Here is a 12844-nt window from a genome sequence, read left to right on the forward strand (position 1 = left end):
TAGATCTTGAAAAGGCATTCGACACTACCTGGCATCATGGTATTCTTATGGATCTTTACCATCTGGGATTTAGGGGCCATTTGCCTGAAATAATTAAAAATTTCCTGCATTTGCGCACTTTTCAGGTGTGATATGAAAGTATACTCTCTAATTCTCACATTCGTGAAGAAGGAGTCCCGCAGGGGTCGATACTTAGTTCAACACTTTTTGCAGTTAGAATCAGCACCATGACAGATGATATCCCAAAAACTGTTGAAACTTATATGTATGCAGACAATCTTACCATTTCCTGTCAGTCTCAAAGTATCAATACCATTGAACGCCAACTCCAACTTGTCATACCCAAAATTGAATTGTGGACTTTAAAGAATGGTTATCAACTATCAGAAAAGAAATGCACTGCCACCCACTTTTGCAAGCGTCGGGCTCTCCATCCTAATCTTGAATTACATATCAACAATATTCCAATCCCACTTGCCTAACGTCAGATTTCTTGGTCTGATAGCAAGCTTAATTTCCAAGCTCACATCACTCAATTAAGAAACGTTTGTCTAAAGCATATGAACATACTTCAGTCAGTCTTGTCCATGTCTTGAAGAGCTGATCGATATACTTTACTTCACCTTTACAGAACTTTAATCCGTTCACGCTTAGATTATGGTTGTCTAGTATATGACTCTGCTAGAAGCACTACTTTACAACGTCTAAATGTTATTCAGGATGGTGCTCTGAGGACTGCGTTGGGTGCTTTCAGGACTTCTCCAACCCAAAGTATTTATATCGAAGCGCATGATCCTCCATTACATCTTCGTAGGAAAACATTGTTGCTCCAAAATGCTGCTAAAATTCAAAGTTTACCATCTCATCCCAGTTGGGAGTATCTTTATAATACTCGGTGGGATTTGTTCTATGAGAGCAAACCAAATGGAAAATAGACCTGCCTCACTCAGAATTAGAGCTTGTTCAGAATTGGAATGTTGATTTAAGTGATATCTTTCAGGACACAACTGCTCCTGTTCCACCTTGGACGTACGTTTCTGCATCTTACGATGTGCATTTTCTTCAGTGGGAGAAAAATGTCATAGGTGCTGCTGCAGTTTTTCCTTCACTTACTACTACTACTACAGCACACTACCATTAGCCTGCAGCATCTTTACTGCTGAATTATATGCTCTCAAGTTAGCACTTGATAAAATTATTGAGCTATCCATCTCACTTGCCATAATTTACACGGACTCCCTCAGTGCTGTGTCTGCCATAAGGAAGAATTTCTCATCTTCCCATCCAGTCTTGAAATACATTTATTCCCTGTTAATCTCCTGCAACATGTCCAATCAGTTTTTGCTGGATATCTGGTCATTCTGGAATTCCAGGAAACGAAAGTGCTGACTTTCCTGCTAAACATCCTCGACCCTCTCTCTCAAAACATCCTCAGGTTCCTTACAGCAACTATAAGCCTATCATTTGCAAAGCATGCTACGACAACTGGTCACAAATCTGGTAAATAACACCAAAACTTTACCAGATAAAACAAGATCCAAAGCTGTGGCCCTCTAGCTTCCGACCAAACAGAAGAGAGGAAGTTGTATTGGCACGACTCAGAATTGAACACACTCATCGTACACATCTCTTCCTGCTATTGGGAGAAAACGCACCTCAGTGTTCATCCTGTCAGACGCAATTTACGGTCCGTTTTCTGGTTGATTGTCTCTTACATTCAACCATCCACTCTAACACTTTCAAATCTCTCTCTCCACGTTGAACATTTCTCATGATTTATTGCACTTCATAGGAAATTAAGCAAACATAGAACTTTTGATGTTCCTAAAATATATTGACCTGTACAGGAGCATGTAATTTAACATCTATAACTATATGTTGCCTGTAAATAAACAGGAACAGACACAATTTGGCCTCAGTAGCCCTTGTGTCGTTAAGCTCTGTACCACCAACAACAACAACAATCTCTGCTCCAGAAATCTCCACAGCATTTCCATCTGGCTTCACTTATTCCCAGGATGCTGATTTCCAGTCTGTCCATTTCTCTTTTAATATTTTCAAATTTTCCCACTTTAAGTTGTATTCTTACGTTCCATGTTCCAATGTTGATATATTCTTTCTTTTTATAATCCTTTCTTCCATTACCAAGATTTTACAGGATAACGACCTGAGAAGCCTGGTTACTTCTCCTGCCAGGTATGACTCTTTCATTTGAAAGCTTCATCATTGAGATTTATTCTTTTGTTTTGAGTTTTCATTGCTGCTTTTTCTAGGGATGGTTAATGTTGTTGTTTCCCTTGCTTTCCACGTTGCAGTTGAGAAGCCAATTTCCTGACTATGTCATGGTTGCCTCTTCATCCTGTACAGGAACCCTTCCAACATAATTTGTTCTCGGCCTCAATCCAGTACTAATAATGTTTCTGCCAATCACCAGGGATTTGAATCAGAGTCAGAATTAAATTTTCTGCACTTTCTTAATAATGCAATAGTTATGTTTTAAGTTAAAAATCAATCAACTTTTAATATATATAAAAAATCAGAAAACAACTAAATTCGTGAAAAAAAGAAAAGAAACATGTTTATAATACACTATAGCCTTTAAAATCCGACACCCTCAACACTGAGAGGTGCCAGATTTTAAAATTTTCTGGATTTTAGAAGGGTCTGTTAAAGGTTAAGCAGTTTTAGAGGAGAGGAGCACGTTTCAAAAAACATTTAAGCATGAACAACTGAACTTGTTTACAACTGAAAATATTTCTGATATCTTTCCCTTCATCCATTTTTGTAAACAGGATTTAAACTGCATGGATAATGCAATGGTCTTAACTTTCATGGCAGAACAAATACCACTTTCAAAAACCTCAGCTGTATTACAACTTTGAAAATTGATTTCATATACTACATGACAGCTCACATTGAAAAACTTCTTTACAACTGTTTTTTCTGTTTGTTGTTACTAGAGATAACCTGCTATCTAATGAGGAACCACTTAGTCTTGAAACTATCATAACAGTCTCACCTTTTAAATAAATGCTCAATTAAGCTGACGGCAAGCCGTCTGTTTGAAAGTAATGCAATACTATATTTGTTGTCAAGTTCTTATTGGTATCTTATTGCAAAGGCAAATTTGTTCTGCTATAAGAATCAAGACCACTGGACTATCTATGCAGTTTAAATCCTGCTGGCTGGAAAAACAGATTAAAGGAGTACCCTGCAAGCAGCTTATAAAGAAAGAAATGTCACTTTTCTATGGATTCTTAAAAAGTGTGATTGTTGATATGAATGCCAAAGTACTTCCTTAATATTTCCAGATTGTAAGATTTTATTATTATTATTATTATTATAAAAAATGTGCCGGATTTTATTAAAGTATTCCAGATTCTAAAGTGCTGGATTTTACAGAGTTTACTGTATAATTAATTTGCAAATTTTTTGGTCAGTGGCTGTTTGGAAACAGTACAATAGTTCAGATATATTCTTCTTTCTTGGATTAGAAATGGAAATGCAGAAAATTCTTCTGCTTGCTGCTCTGTTTTCAGGGATGAAAAGAATTAAATCTCTCCTGTTCTGCAATGGGGGAGGAACATTATTAGTATTAGTCATAGTGCAAGGAATCTACAGATCAAAAAAAGCGAAAATATAAATTGTGCTTCCCTCCTCGTGTAGGTAACTATCCAGTTGACTATTGAACTATTTATTTTATTTTATTTAATTTTTATTAACCCGGTATGAAATCAGTTATATATTCATGTATGTTATTATATACAGCAGACTCTCGATTTACCGGGATCGGTTTAACCGGGAAGCGGATTAACCGAGACACTTCAAGACTCGAAAAAAAAAAATCAACCAGAAATCATAAAATTCAAGTAATAACTGGAATAGGTATAAACGGATTGTTTGCAAGTCATAAATAAGCAACAAGCAGGGTGTTATAAAGTGGTCATTGGGAGATTATTATCTTGCAACTTTTGGTGGACCTCGTTTGATATCACTTTTCGTGGACCTTGTTACTACAAAGGGTACTAGGAAAGTTTTGCAATACAGCTTTGTTTATTTAATTTTTTCAAAGTAATTTCCTCTACATTCAATACACCTCTCCATCCTCCGAAACCAATCTTTAAACCAGTTCTGCCAAGTTTCACTAGGGAGTAAAGCACACTCGTTGTCCCAAGCCCGTAGAAGGTCCTCATCACTGGAAAACCGCCTCCCTTTTAGCTTCATTTTCACATGCGGGAACAGTGCAAAGTCGCAGGGAGCAAGGTCTGGACTGTAGGGAGGGTGCTCGAGAAGTTTCAGTCCTGTCGTGGTCAAATATTCGGTGCAGGCTTTGGCACGGTGAGCTGCAGCATTATCGTGATGGAGGTACCAGGTGTCCATTCTTGACTTTGGCCGCAGGTTCTTCATAGATCCAATGACTTTAGGCAGGCATTGTTCAGTATACCACTTAGCTGTGACTGTCTTCTGCGTGTCCAAAACGACACGTTCCACAATTCCACTCGATTTGAAAAAAACAGCTATCATTTTCTTCTTTACAGATCGGGATTTTCTGACAATTAAGGGTGTGTCGTCATCATCAAAGACCCAAACTTTGTTTTGAGCCTTGGTCGGCAGATCGTAATAGTACAGCCAAGTCTCGTCACCTGTCACGATGTTGTTCACATACCGAGATTGTCCCTTATCAAACCTTTTTAACATCTCCCGACACCAAGTCACACGTCGTGTCATCTGCTCTTCAGTCAGTTGATGCGGCACCCAGAGAGAACAAAGTTTCTTCACGTGCAAATGATCTTGCAGAATCGAACGAATTGCTGGTGCATTTAGGCCCAAAGTGTCCTCTATCTGTTGGTAGGTCACTCGCCTGTTTTCGTCAAGCATTTTCCTCACAGCAGTAACGTTTTCCTCCGTAACTGACGTTCGTGGCCTTCCCGGCCTCTCAGAATCCTCCAGAGTGAAATTTCCCCTTTGGAATTCTCTATACCACCTGAATATCGTTGTACGATGTGGACAATCATCATCTAGTGCAAGAGTCATTTCTTCTAAGCACTGGTCTATGGTTAAACCACGCACGAAATTATACCGCAAAACTGTCCTTATCTCATTTCGTGACCACGATGCCATCACAAGCACTTTACACTCTCACTACTAATGAATAACTGAGCCCATCGACTTGGCGCGGCGGCTACTATGCACGTATGAACATGTCTCAACATGCAGCAACAAGCAGCTTCCTGTGATTCATTGTTGCATCATATTGCAAAACTTTCCTAGTACCCTTTGTACAAACCTCGTTATTACAAAACGTGAAAATTTAGGTCCCTTGAACTTTGTATTAATGAGATTCCACTGTATGTGGTTTTTGTAATTTTGGCACATCACAGATATAGGAGTAATATTTTATTAGCCATTCCCTAGTTACGTAAAACTCGACTTATGTAAAAAGTCCTGGAACGTATGTCGGGGACTTACTGTATTTTTAGATTAACCGGGAAATCGATTATCCGGGATTTTTATTTTACTATCTATCCTGGAAAATCAAGTCTACTATATTTGCATTTCAGATTCCTTTTCTTTTCCTTTTTCTCTTTTTACCTCTTAATTACCTCTTGATTTCATGTTACTATCACAGTCTCAGTTTATGTTACTGTTATAAATATATATTTTTATTTATTTATATTTTTTTTAGGAGAAAAGTTCTTATTGCTAAGCAGAATTACCGCTGTGCTGGTTGTGGCATGAAAATAGACAGAAGTATGTAATTTCACTTTATGCTTATACTTAAATTAGTTATGGGCAGTACTGTTTCAGTAATTCAGTTAGTTTTATGGGAACATCTTTAAACTTTAAGAAAGCCACGAATGCATCATGTTTAAAAGAGTTCCTCATGAAAACAAGTTTTTCATATAATTGTACTGTTTAGAGTACTTTGTTTCCCTTCTTACACATTATCAAAATTTGTGATGATACCATGTAATCTGAAAATTATGTGGACACTTCTGATACTAAAAAATTAGTCTAACAGATCATATGCCAAGCACAACATATATCAGTATAGGCTGTATCAGTTGTTGTATACGACTACGGATGTTACCCCAATTATTTGTCATTGAATGTATTAATGCCATCATCTGTAAAGTTGAAGAATGGAGGGGTGCCATAACAATTAAATGATTTGGCAGGTCACTAACGCTTATGGAGGAGTTATTAGCAGTCAAAAGAGGAATGGGTTTTTTTTATGGTTATCTTTGCAAACAATAAGTCTAGAGGTCTATGCATCAACAGGTGAGTGATTATAAGTGTGTACACTATTTGTGAAGAATTGTGCACATTGGTTTTCATGAGAGAACTGCAACTCAGATGCTGTACCTATCAATGGTGGAGTATCTTGGACTAGTGCAATATACATTGTTTCTTCACTGAAATGGTGGAAAGAGATCCAGTGATACAACCAGTTGCACTACACATGCCTGCTCATGTGAGACAGTTGAGCACATGTTTGGAGAATTCTCAAAGAATATTAATTACTGGAGTGCATCATCCTAGCAATAAAGTTGGAGGACAGTTCATGATGTGGAGCTGCATCTTTTGGTGGGCCATTTTGTGGTAGTACCTAAACCACGACAGTCGTATCCTTCATTGATGTTTTGGACATTTCCATACTACCTATCCCGGTAGTTTCATAGAAATGAATTGTGTATGTACCAGTATGATAATATTCTACATCACATAACAAGGCTTGTAGGCATCTTGTTTGAAGGTGACACGTTAGAATTGGCCTGGCTTTGAATCCTAAAAGTCATCTCTAAAATGAGCTCTGCCAGCATATCCCTCCTCAATGATGCAGCTCACAATAGCTTTAAAGTTTAGTGGAACAAATTGTCAACTGTCTGTTACTGTAAATTAGATGTTTCCAGAAAGTATAATGACTGGGCTATGCAGTTCTTTAATTTTCTAAATAAAGCCATTTTCTTAATTATGTGTCCTTTAGTAATTCTTCTGTGCCAGGTTTAAAAATGACATCCATGTTTTTTCATGACAGGTTTTTTGTAAAGTGTCATTTTTTTTTATTTGAATAAAATATGAAAATAATATTGCATTTTTTTTTATTATAACAAGGTTGGTGACCACTTTTTCTAGTATGATCATGAACAACCCTTTGAGAAGTGTTCGAATGCATATAGTGCAAAGTGGCATTAGTATATAAATGAATAGCAGACTGCTAAGAAGTGCAATTCTCTGTACTGTTTTAGTTTGTGTAGAGCAATCAAAGTAAAACTGTTTATTACGATGTTTCTAAGTTTTGTAGTGAAGTTTAGCAGAAAGAGATGGTAAATAAACTTGGCACATTTTACTATTTGTTATAATTTTGTTGTAAAAAAGTTGAAGGGAAAAAATTGCAGAATTTGTTATAAAGGTGTATTGTACATATTTCAGGATGAAACTTGGTGACCAAGATAAAGCACTAATAATCAAAATTTTCTACTCTTGTGTTGAACAGTTTATGAAAGGCAATAAAAGTAAGGAAAACGTCTCTGCCTTTTACATGTGTCCTGTAAAAAGCATAATGAGGAAATTAATAATTAAATTTCAAAAGGTAAGAAAAAAAAAGACATGTATATTTGCAAATTAAATTGTTATCACAAAGTGGAAAGGAGGATCTCCTACAGAAAGGCACACTCCGTTAACTAAATAAGATTCCAATCGATGTCAGAGTTTTGGATCATCCAGATTTTTCTGAGACAAGGTTGTAAACTTGAAGCCCAGTTTGCAGTCTGCCACAGAAGACTCTGGTCTTCACTACACTGTATCAACTTGCTCGAAAATAGAATTCCAATGTAGGTCCTGAACTTTGACATAAACTGCAATTTGATTTAGTTAACTGAATGTGTCATTGTGTACGAAATCTTTTTTCCAATCCTGATAACAATCAATAAATTATTTAATTTGCAAATATATATGAATCTGTGTTTTTACATTTTGAAATTTAAGCTGTCTTTTGCCACTAAGATGATTGTTATTTTTACCTCTCTAAAATGGAAAGCTTTAACACCAAAAATAAAAAGGATAATTCGTATCTGAATCAGCCATCTCCTATAAGACCCATCAGTTATGGACCTCATCTGTCTGTACCTTTTCCACCAAAAATTCTCAATATACAGCTTCCTCATCAGATCCTGAATTTAAGATATATGGTAGCAGTTCACGCAAAATGTGCTGAGAAATTTGGTGCAAGAATCCTTCTGCAGAGATCATGAGATCAAAACTCCAAGCTAAAAACCTACTGTTTCAGGGGCATCATTTTCTTGATACAGACTGGATGGGGAGATGTAATTAATTTTATTTGTCTTGGTCATTATTAATATTGTATTACCTTTATTTCCTTGGTATTGCTCATTGTTATTGAACAATTACTAGAAACCTTTGTGGCAACACTTCCCTGAAATTGCTAAGGTCCGCAAGGCATTCTGACTTTTTATTGTAATTGTCTGTGGCAGGCATGGGATGTACCTAAATAGGAGTGCAAGAATATTTGCTGATGCTATCAAGGTGGTATTAGTACTTTAATGGCAGGCAGCCTTAAGTAGAGGTGAAATTGGTTGTTGAAGTGCTTCTGTTTGAACATGCAGTAACCTGGAAAGTAAAGTGAAGGATTACAAGGCTTCCAGGGGATCCTCATAGGACAAGAAATTATATGGACTTTATTGGTGTTACAAGATCACAAACAGGCACATGTACCAGGTGGTTATAAAAGAAGTTTCCCTATTCAGGAGACTAGTGTCAAAACAGTTAGAGGTTGTCACAGTCCTTACCTTACGGTTGTCCGGTCCTTGAGGTTGTCACAGACATTCTCTCAGATATTCCAGACAAGCTGTACTTGATACCTGGGAGTCTAAAACGCTGATGGAACTGATATTTGGGTGACATTCAAGTCAAGTGGATCCAATTTCGACGAAGTCCAGATGGTCTGTGACAGCCAAATCCTCTGCTTGCACTTTCACGATGGTGGGACTGTTAGTAATCCTGGTTATAACCTCCATGCACAAGCACTGTGGGTGACCACCCAGGTGTGAACCAACGTAAGCAGGGGTCGAGGTGTGGCGGCCACACCACATGGAGGAATGCCATCCCCTCTGTGTTACTAGGCAATACTAGGTGGTAGATGACTCTCATCAACTGGTGCAATACCACCACTTTGCTTATTGGAGGCTTGAAGTGGTGGAACCCATGTTTAGTCTCTAGAGCTAAGTTCCGGTCAACCCTTCCCCATCTCTTCCATCATGCAATATGATCGATGTCATTTGAGGTTATGATGAACATCGTGGCGAGATCCAATCTTACATTTCGAGGGTACACCCTAAAACGGTGTTCGCAGGCCAGCTGCTAGTTATCCCACCGGACCGAACCTGTTGGTAACTCTTTAGGAGGCTTCTGGATCGGCTAGTGTATAATCTTGCTACCTCTACTCTGCCAGATACTGACTGGAGGGAGTCCGAGTAGCGTGTATGCGTGGGGGGGGGCATTGTCGAAGCCACGTTATGTCAAGGATCTGGGTATATTGTTACCATGTGTACACTATATCCAAAAATTTCATTACTTCATACAGCACGTCCACCCCATCCACTTTTTCTTACTATTGAATACGCCATGAATTTCCAAACTAATAGAGTAAGCTTATCTGTGAAAAGATCTAAACCTCCCAAACACTTTCTAGTTCATTTCACAAATATACGTGGTCTCAATTCTAATCTCAAGGATTTCCATTTCCACTTGCAGTCTGCCAAATCCCATGTACTTTTTCTGACAGAATTTCAGTTATCAGTTGATTCAACTACTGCTCATCTCAGTTGCCCAAATTATTCGCTGTATGATTCCTTTCGCCTCAAAGGTGGTACCTGTGCATATGTCTGTTCCAATATTCCCTGTTAAAGACTTGGTAATTTGGAATCTACTCTCTTCGATCTTCTCTGGTTTAAAATCTCTCTACCTCATTGTGTCAAATTCATCTTTTGTCTCTACTGTTTTCCCAACTCCACTAATCACTGGAGCTCTTTGACTTCCTCTCTTTGCAACTTGACTTTCTTCTGTCCAACTTTCCTAACAGTGAAGTAATTTTCCTTGGTAATTTTAATGTTCACAACTCCAACTGGCTTCCGTTTTCTAGTCACATCGACTGAGCTGGTGGAGATGCTGAGGCTTTTGCAATTACTAATGACCTTGCACAAATTGTTCATTTACCTACAAGAATAGCGGATAATCCTAACCATACAGCCAACACACTGGATCTTTTTCTCACAACCAACCCTTCTAAGTACACGGTTGAAGTGAGAGGTTCTTTAGGCACCTCAAATCGCAACTTGGTGATTGTCTCTTCTCCTTAATAACATCCACCAGAGACTGAGTTTCACACTTGAAATGGAGAATGCTGAAATATTATCATTAAATTTCTTGAATTTTACACTCACCCATCATATTAATAGCATTCATATAGTTTAATATTTATTGGAAACCGACAAATATGAGCATGTACCTTCATTACGACAGCTATCATCTTTTTGCGTACAAACGATCTATATCTATTATATTTAATCAATTTCTGAACACATATAAATATTCATCGGAAACATTGTTAACCAAATGAAATCCAAACACTAATTGATAGATTTTCATATAGAAGCTATCCTCTTTCTATTATTGACCTGATTAAAATACAAGCTAAAAATAAGTTGTAATCAAAAACTTTGATCAATAGCAATAATCCCAGGAAATACTTTATTTCAGTCCCGTACATCGAACATTGGCACAAACAACTTAACAGTCTTTTCAGGGATACGGAGTTTAAAAAAATTATGTCTAGACCCCATCAGAAACTACAGACTGAACTAAACAATCGAACAATACTTTCATCATTTTCGACACAAATTAACAACATAGTATACAACATTTCGTGTAAGGAATGTAATTCATCGTATCAAGGGTCCACAAGGTGTACGAGAACAAGACAACATTTTACTTCAGTGCATGCGGCTAGATCAGATGCATCGGAATTAGCATTCCATGCCATCAACGAGAATCATACCTTTTTATTTGATGAATCAAAAATACTTAGTATACAGAGGAATTGCACTAAATTATTAATCGCGGAAACGCTGGAAATCAAATTACTCAAGAATTCCATTAATGTACATTGCTCATTTCTCATATCAGATTTGTGGTTTGCCCGAATGCACCAAGAAATTAAATATTCTTGAAGGATTTAAGAAATTCCCATTATGTTACTTCTATCCTGTGACCAAGGCAGACCTTCGAAAACCGCTGATCTGCTTTAGGAAGAGAAGTTATTCAAAATTGGGTTGAATTATTATAGCTAATTTAAAGATTTTAACTTTTATATGCCACAATCATTTTATTGGTTTTAATGATTTTAATATTAGACAAGATGTCTTCTGACTCTCAGGGTTATGTGGTGGTGGTTTGATGTGTTGCTGGTCGGGTTAGGAGATCTTAGCTATTGATCGCGGATACGTCAGACCATTCATATGTTTATGAGTGAAGGAAGCCATTGAGTAAAAAATTTTGTCTGATTGAATTTAGAATTTAGTTGTATAAGGTATGTTAGTGTCAGACGGCACCTGGGATTTCTCCCATCTCCGCGTGTGTTCGCTATATCCAGGACAGTACACTGTCAAGCCAGAGACATGAAAGTGTGTGGCCCATGTCTGTGCAGTGTTGAAGTGTTGTGCCGGCTTATTGGCCGCCAGGCCCCAAATGTAGCCTGTGTTGCCCATACCTTGCCATGTGGAAACTAGCCTGGTGTGTCCAGTATCAAGTTGCTCTGGCAGGTCCTGCCACCTAGTTTCCTGGGATTTCAGTGGCTAGGGCCTATAAAAAAAAAAAAAATTTCACACGTTTGACATAAATGCTTAATGCAATTGCTATTAGGAAATCGCTGGTTGGGGTTGAACGCTAGAGAAATGTGCCTGCCATCGGGCAAAATTTTGATGTTTTTAAATTTAGACTTGTGGGCTATACACTAGATGAAAGATAATAATGGGAGGGAGGGGAGGCTGAAGATGGGGGGATAGAAGTAGAAGTAAGGAATCGATAGAAGAGATGACCCCTGCTAGGCAGTGTGGCATGCCCATGCCATACCAGAGGAAAGTTTGGATGACAGGTGGGGGAAGTGCCAAAAAGTTACCTCCCCCTGCCAGGGATAGGGGTTGGAAGAAGGCTGGGCTAGGTGTCCAGCCTAGGTTGCTGTATGGCTTGGGCAGCGATCAGCTGCTATCCTGGTCTTCGTTCCAATATCTTGGTTGTCCTTTTCTTGTGATTAATTTTCTTTTGTCTTATCTCTGGTTTAAGTCAGGTGTGTAGTGCTGGTTGTCACTAATTCTTGTGATCAGTTGTGGTTGTTGAGTCAACTGTTGGGTTGGGAGGAAGCTGTTTATGGTCGCTGTTTTCTTGTTTGCACTTTCTCCTGTGTTGGTATTTCCTTTTGTTGTCATTTATCTTGCCCCTTTCCTAGTTGGGGTTTGGTGGTTGTGGTAAAGTTTGTCGCTTGGCATATATGGCCTGGACAAAGTCTCGGCACTCTCCAGAAGGGCCGACCGGGCTAGCCGAGTGGGTAAAGTGCCTGCCTAGCAACCCAAAGGTGGCGGGTTCGAATCCCGCCTCGGGCTTGGATCAAAGTACTGCAAAATCCTTGGGAGGCGCATTATGGCCACAGAAGCCGATGTGCCAACTACCCAAAAAAAAATCTCCAGAAGGTGGTGTTCATTATTTCTTGGGATTAATTGAATCTTGGTGATTAATACTAATCTGAGTTGCCAACTCAGATTAGTATTAA

The 12844-nt window shown here is 38.3% G+C and overlaps 1 protein-coding gene across 1 annotated transcript in view; it reads left to right on the top strand.

Moving 5' to 3' along the window:
* The window catches only part of Rubicon (run domain Beclin-1-interacting and cysteine-rich domain-containing protein rubicon), a 289246-nt gene that overhangs the window by 204062 nt on the left and 72340 nt on the right, over nucleotides 1-12844 (top strand). The window contains exon 16 of the mRNA XM_090376184.1: nucleotides 5687-5751. Coding sequence (XP_090232310.1) covers nucleotides 5687-5751 — 65 coding nt within the window. The remainder of the gene's footprint in view (nucleotides 1-5686; nucleotides 5752-12844) is intronic.

Source organism: Mastigoproctus giganteus, chromosome 6 (assembly GCF_048544385.1).
Source record: "Mastigoproctus giganteus isolate SK-2022 chromosome 6, ASM4854438v1, whole genome shotgun sequence".
Lineage (NCBI taxonomy): Eukaryota > Metazoa > Arthropoda > Arachnida > Uropygi > Thelyphonidae > Mastigoproctus > Mastigoproctus giganteus.